Source organism: Nannospalax galili, unplaced genomic scaffold (assembly GCF_000622305.1).
Source record: "Nannospalax galili isolate Female #2095 unplaced genomic scaffold, S.galili_v1.0 scaffold328, whole genome shotgun sequence".
Classification (NCBI taxonomy): Eukaryota; Metazoa; Chordata; class Mammalia; order Rodentia; family Spalacidae; genus Nannospalax; species Nannospalax galili.
In genome coordinates, this window is record NW_008358342.1 from 1,132,349 (window position 1) to 1,139,964 (window position 7,616).

Genomic DNA, 7,616 nt, shown 5'->3' on the forward strand with positions numbered 1-7,616 from the left:
AAATAAAATAAAATAAAACCTCATTTAATTTTGTATCTTATAGGGTTTGTACTGAGTACAATATTGTATAACTGTATTAATTCAACTGTAAACCTAAAAATTTACAGCCAATTTTGAAAGAGATACATCTTAGCTCTGGAAATTGTTATTGAATACGTCAATGCTGTTGTAATGAAATGCTTCTTCTAATTTTGTGGTTATTATATAAATAATTAAAAAAAAAAACAAAAATAAAACCCAGGTGTGGTGGTACATGCCTTTAATCCCAGCACTTGGGAGGCAGAGGCAGGCAGATCTCTGTGAGTCTAAGGCCAACCTGGTCTGCAAAGTGAGTTCCAGGCCACTTGGGGCTACAGGGAGACTCTGTTTCAAAAAGACCAAAAAACAGTCATTCTGTTTGATAATGAAATTGCTATAAAGCTAACTTTTTGTATTTAACTTACCATTAATTTATATTTTGTACTTTTTTTTGAAGTCATTACTGTTTTCCAAGTCTTAAACATATTCAAGGCACTTAAGTAGCTATTAGACCTAATTAGACCCTAGATATTATCTATAATGCCTAGTGGATGAAAGAACTGGGGATTTTTCAGGGACCCACTGCAGAATTCTGTAGAGTTTGCTTGGCCCAGCCTCTCTTGTAAGCTCTTTCGCAATATTTTCAGCTCTTTTTTCAGTGTCTTCTTGATGTCTCACTGGGTTTTTGGAATAGGAGTATTTCAAGCATCTTCATCCTTTCCAGCCTATCTTCTGTTTTCCTTGCCATTCCTGTTATATTGAAATCACCACCTAGCTAGTGGAAGACTCTAAAGCTATTGCAGTCATCACCAGTGGTGTCCAAATCCACTGGCATGTTTCAGGGTTATATCAGGATAACTGCTTATGAATTACCTGAAAGTCTGTTATGACAAAGATTTCTGTATCTCTTCCTTAGGGACTTGTGCAGTTGGTCTTGTGTAAGGCTTTGGAACTTGTTATTTAAACAAACAAATGTACTGTCCTGTTTGCTAAGGCTTGGGCAAAGGTATTCGTCTTTCCAGCACTGTGACAGATTGTCTGACAAACAACTGAAAGGAGAGGAGACGTTGTATTTTGGCTCATGATTTCAGAGATTCTGATCCACTGTTCTTAGCTCCATTGATTAGGCCCATGGTGAGAACATCATGATGGGAACATGTGAAAGAAGATGCTGGGTGTCTTAGGGCAGGCAAGAAGCAGAGAGGGAGGAAGGGGCTAGGGACCAGGTACAACTTTCAAAGGCATGACCCCAGTGAAATACTTCTTCCAAATAGGCCTTCCCTCCTAAAGTTTCCAGAACCTCCCAAAATAGCACCACCAGATGGGGACCAACTCTTCAACTCATGAGTCTATAGGGGGTATTTCATATTCAAACCATAACAGGTATTGTTAGTATGATAGAAAATAAGTTTGGATGCTAAGAACAGTACAACCCATATCATGATATCTCAACATACTGATTTTATTCCCCCAAATTGAGGTCTAAAAGGGCTTCCCAACTATTTGCCTCTAGAACTTTTTTTTTTTTTTTTTTTTTTTTTTTTTTTTTTTTTTTTGTCTGTTTTTGAGACAGGGTCATCCTATAGCCTCAGCTGGCCTGGAACTCTCTCTGTAGACCGGGCTGGCCTTGAACTCAGAGATTTGCCTGCCTCTACCTCCCAAGTGCTGGGATTAAAGTCGTGAACCACCATGCCCAGCATAGGGCTTTTCTTTAAGATTGGTCTGAAATGGCCAGGCTTGGTGGCTCACTATATGAAACTCTGGGAACCACCTAGGAGTTTGGACATTGAACTTGAGTGACAGCATTTGGAATAACAGTGCCATTAATAGAGTCAGTGAAAGTATGTTGAAGCAGAAAGGGAGTTGCTGAAGTCAGCCTGGGTGATGAATCTCCTGACCTCTTCTTTGTTGTTCTGTCTTGCTCAGTGGTTATCATTCTGCAGCATCTTTGTTTCCAAGTTAACTGTCATCCTTAACTCTCCAGGAGCCAAGTACCAGCTCGTGCAGTGGTGAAGCAGCCTGTCCGGGAAGTCAGTGGCAGGACCACAGTCACAGCAATTGTTCAGACTGGTGGGGACTGGAGCACCGGCCTCTTCAGTGTCTGCAGAGATAGGAAAATCTGTACGGGTTTCATCTTCATTTAAGTTCCTCCTTACCATTTACTTTCCCAAGGCACTAGTAAGTGAAAACTCTACATCAGCACAGGACAGAAATGAAACCATTTTAGCATAACTGGACTAGTCTTCTAGAGTCTCAATTGTACCCTTTTAGTTGGGAAAAATCTATCTTTGATAGAATAAATAGCACCTTTGAAGATTTTTTTAAGTGACAAAAATCCACTGAGGACAAAGATACATAAAATGGGCTCCCTCATCCACTAGAGATGACATTAGTTTAAAAGGACCTCAAGGGTTACATAACTTTTGGCCCAATAGCCAAATTTTTTTAGAAGTTTAGTCTAAGGAAATAAGTTATATGCAAAAATTTACTAGGAACGCTAAAATTGCAACATTGGTTCTTGTAGCAAAACTTGGAACAGCGTAAATGTTACATCCATCCAATGAATTATTGTACAGCCATGAAAGTCATTTAGCAGAGTAATATCTAATGGATGAAAAGATGTTTGGGGGGCTGTAGAGAAGCAATTAAGAGCACTGTCTCCTCTTGGAGAGGACTAGGGTTTGCTTCCTCGCCCCCACATGGTGACTCACAACCATCCATAACTCCAGGTCCAGGGATCCAGTGCCCTCTTCTGACCTCCATGGGCATTGCATGATATAGGCACACTTACGTACATGCAGGCAAAACACTCATACACATAAAATAAAAATAAATAATTAAAGAGATCTTTTAGATACAGTTTTAGGTTAAAGAACCAGGGTGAATGCAAAATTATGTACATTAGGTACCATTTGGCGGAGGTGCAAACATTTAGAAAAATATATTTATAGCAGATGTTTCCAGATGGCAGGCTAATGAATACTTTTTATTCTTTTTTATTATCTCTTTAGTATTTCTATGAAGACTATGTAGTACTCTTGTAACAGAAAGAATGATCTGACAGGAAACCTTTTTTCACTGAAATCATTTTTGGCACTGGTTGTAAAGAGGTTCTATCTATATGACTTTGCTATATGACTTCCCTTTGGCTTAGAGTTAAGACATATTGATAAATGTTTACCGTAGGTGCCACATGTCAGGGTTCCCCCTCCAGGACCCAATACTCACACTTGGAAGAATTTGGGCCTGACTCTCTCCTGGAGGAAGGGGTTGCTATCTGCTTACAGATGACGTTCAAATCTCTTTAAGTTCAAGATCCGAAAGGTCCCCCGGGTCTGATATTTTTAAGAATATGTCTTTCCCAGACTGTGCAGGCATCTGGGAAGATCTGAATTTAGCCTAAAGTATCACAGGGTGGTCAGCCAGAAAGGCCTTATTCAGCAGCCATTTGTCATAGGGTATGCAGGACTCCTGCCATTGCTACTTATGACCAGACTGCCATGGCAGCCATTCTTTGCTTTCTTGGATTTTTCTAGTTCTCTGCTGTTTGACTTTAGCTGTCATGTAGCATGAGAAGTACCTAGAGGGTTGTACAACCTATACAGTAGGACTGGGACCTTCAGGGACATCAGTAACTGCTACAAAGCCTACAGTATGTGGCTTGTAACAGGTTTATATCAGATGTAGGCCTTACCCTGAATCCTTGCTTGCCTCTTACTTGTCATGAAACCTTGAGAAAGTTCTCTTTGTTTCTCTGCCTCTAAAATGAAGATAAATAAAGGTGCCAACGTCAAAGATTGTCACCAGGATTAAAGAAGATAATTCAAAGGGCCCATGCTGGTTTGGAGCAATACTGGGTTCACTGGTGTTTTTGCTTGTAAGCCATACTTAGTTGAATAGATTACCTCAAAATTTATGTCTACTTGAAACCTCTAGATGTGACCTTATTTGGAAATAAGGTCTTTACACCATAATCAAATTCAGATATAGCCACAACAGATCAAGGTGGGCAGGGGACAGATGCTCATGGCAGAAGGAACCAACTCTAACAGCTGATACAGACTTCAAGCTTCTAAATTGTTCAGTGAGAGAATCATTTCTGTTGTCCTTAAGGTATTCAGTTTGTGACATTTTATGCTGGCATTCCTAGGAAACTAACACACAGCAAGTGTTTTGTCTTTGTGTCATCCTAAGATTCGACTTTTTAGCAGGAGCAGCTCTGTCTCAGGCTGCTTGGGTCACTGGCCTCACTGCTTGGTGAGACCAGGTCACTCTGAGAGTCCTACCTGCTCACAATAACGAAGGGATAATTCCTCTAACTTACTATTGGGATGATTAGTAGGAAAATCCTAACAAATAACATTACAATGTACTTAGTGATTCTTAGCTATAAATATAATTGCATATAAAAAATTATCTGTTAGCACACAGAGAGCAAAGACACAAGGCTTAGACTAGGTGCTAAAGAGTGATTCCTACCTATTCCCAAGAGCACCTAAAAAGCTGGTTAAAGATAGCTGCAGATGCCAGGCATGGTGGCGCTCACTTTAATCCTAGCTCTTGGGAGGCAGAGGCAGGCGGATCTCTGTGAGTTCAAGGCCAGCCTGGTCTACGTAGTGAGTTCCAGGACAGCTGGGGCTACAGGAAGACCCTGTCTTAAAAAGACCAAAAAAAAAGATAGCTGCAGTCTTCCACCATCCTCTGCCTTTTCTGACTCATCAGTGCTCAAGTGCTCAGGACCCTCAGTAGCCACTCTGGGTTTCCTTAGGGTTCTCTGGCTGTCCATATGAAATCCCATTCCAGCAATGAGGGGAGCAGGGAAGTTACCTGAGGGATATGATATTGTTTTCAACTAGGCATAAATCATAGAGACACCTTTATTCAGGATGCAAGGTGATGCTGAATGTTCCCCGAAGAGTTCCCTAAAGGTTTCCATTTGTGATGCCCATAGTATCTCTAAGTTAGTGATCTCAAAACATGTGAAGGCAGTTTCACTTTGTGCATTGTTATCTGTACCATAATATAATTCTGAGAGTGCAGGTGGAGTTGTGTTCGATGAATCTAGAGCTTCATTCCTTTGTTTTAAAAAGGTTTTTGTTTTTGTTTTGTTTGTCTTTTTGAGACAGGGTCTCCCTGTAGCCCCAGCTGGCCTGGAACTCCCTATGTAGACCAGGCTGGCCTTGAACTCTGAGTTCCTGCCTCTGCCTCCTGAGTGCTGGGATTAAAGGCATATGCCACCATGCCCGGCTTTTTTTTTTTTTTTTTTTTAAGACAAGGTCTCACTGTAGTCCAGATTATCCTGAATTCTCCATCTTCCTATCTCAGCCTTGCAACTGCTGGGATTACTGGTATTTGCCACCCCACCTTACTTAACAGGATTTAAAAAAAAGTTGAGGGCTAGAGAGATGGCTCAGCAGTTAGGAGTACTTGCTGCTCTTGCAGAGGACTCAGGATCCATCCCAGCACCCACTTGGTGGCTAACATTTGTCTGTAACTCCAGTCTGATGCCCTCTTCTGGTCTCTGTGAGCATTGCATGAGATAGGTACACTTACACACATGCAGGCAAAACACTGATATACATAAAATAAAAATATTTTTTTTAAGAATTGAGAATTTTATACATACATACATACTATGTATTTTGGAAGCTGAAGAGGTGGTTCAGTGGTTAAGAGTACTGGTTGCTTTTGCAGAGGACTGAATCCAGTGCCTGGTCCCACATGTCAGCTAACAATCATCTGTAACTCCAGTTCCAGGGGATCTAACACCCTTTTCTGGCCTCTAAAGATATTTTCCTTCATGGGTGCATTTACATACATACAGGTAAAATACTCATACACATAAAAACTAAATAATTTAAAAAATATGCTTTGATTATATTTACCTCCTCCCACTCCCTTCCCTAACTCCTCACAGAGCTCACCCCCTTTTCATGTCCCCATTCAAGAAATAACCTACAAAATCTAATTTGTGCTGCCCATAAACTCATGGCTGTGCAGCCATCCACTAGAGTGTGGTCCACCAAGGGCCACACCCTGAAGAAAACTGACTCTCTCCCAAAAGTCATCAACTGTCAATAGCTCCTCAGCTAGGGGTGGGGCTGGTGAGCCCCTCCTTCCCTGCTTGCTGTGATGTTGACTGGCTCTTAACAGGACTTTTTTTTATGCTTTGAAGAATTTTTTTTTAATTTTTAAAAAAATTAATAACCACATGATTAGAGGAAGAATTTCATTACAGCTTTAACATATTCAGTAACACACTCCAGAGCAAGGATACATCTCTTTCAAAAGTGGCTGTAAATTTTTAGGTTCACAGTTCAATTAATACAGTTATACAATATTGAACTCAGCATAAACCTTGTAAAGTATAAAATTGGATGAGTTTTTACCATTTAAAGAAGATCTCTATTTCAAGATATGCTGTTTCCTACATTTTTTAAAATATTTTTTTAATTTTTTTTTAGAAGAAGCATATCATTACAGCTTTAACATGCTCAATAACAGTTTCCAGAGCAAAGACACAGCTCCTTCAAAAGTGGCTATAAAATGTCTATGTTCACTGTTGAATCAATACAGTTATACAATATTGAACTCAGTATAAGCCCTGTAAGACATAAAATTGAACGTTTTTAACCCTCAAAATAGATCTCCATTTCATTCTAAAATACACTGTTTCTTACAGAAAGACTCATTGTTTTTGCTACTAACACTGAGCTGTTGGCGCATGCGTCTCTAATCTGTATGTATCTAATTATTACTAGTTATAATCGTTTGCACTTGGATCCTTGGCACCTGTGTATGTCTGTAAAGTCATCGGGTAGATTTCAGTGGTAATGTTCATTACCTCTACTAATTGACATGATGTAAACTTTTATGCTTTCTCCTCAAATATAATACATTAAAAATTTTGATTTTTTTTTCTGTGTGTGTATATTACACAGAATGTCCCAAACTGTCTTATTCAACTATACACCCACTTCCCAGATGACACCCTCCCATAGCCTCCCTCCCCCCACTAGAGCCCTTATACTCTGTTATCCCTGCTACTGTCTTTCCTCCAGTTAATGTTCTTGGCCCCTTTGTCAAATATCAGGTGGCTGAAATTGTATTTACTCATATTTGGGTCTTCAATTTTGTTCCATTGGTCTATGTGTCTATTTCTGTGCATGTACCATGTTGTTTTTATGACTATAGCTTTGTAATACAGCTTGAAATCTGGTATAGTGATCCCCCCGGCCTTGCTCTTAGTGCTCAGGGAGTGTTTCTGTGTGCTCTTCCTCTGATTGCTTGTTATTGGTATATAGAAAGGCTATAGACTTTTGTAGGTTAACTTTGTAACCTGTCACTTTACTGAACATGTTAATAATTTCTAGGAGTTTTCGGGTGGAATTTTTGGCGTCTCTTAGATATAATATATCATCTGCAAAAAGGGATAATTTGAACTCTTCTTTTCCAAATATTACTCCTTTAATTTCTTTCTCTTGTCTTATTGCTCTTGCAAGAATTTCAAGCACTATGTTAAAGAGGAGTAGAGATAGTGGACAGCCTTGTCTGGTTCCTGAATTCAATGGGAATGCTTCCAATTTTTCTCCATTTAG

General features: G+C 39.7%; 1 protein-coding gene across 1 annotated transcript in view; it reads left to right on the forward strand.

The window, feature by feature from the left end:
* The window catches only part of Plac8l1 (PLAC8 like 1), a 24,968-nt gene that overhangs the window by 5,345 nt on the left and 12,007 nt on the right, over window positions 1-7,616 (forward strand). The window contains exon 2 of the mRNA XM_008821644.1: window positions 2,003-2,139. Coding sequence (XP_008819866.1) covers window positions 2,003-2,139 — 137 coding nt within the window. The remainder of the gene's footprint in view (window positions 1-2,002; window positions 2,140-7,616) is intronic.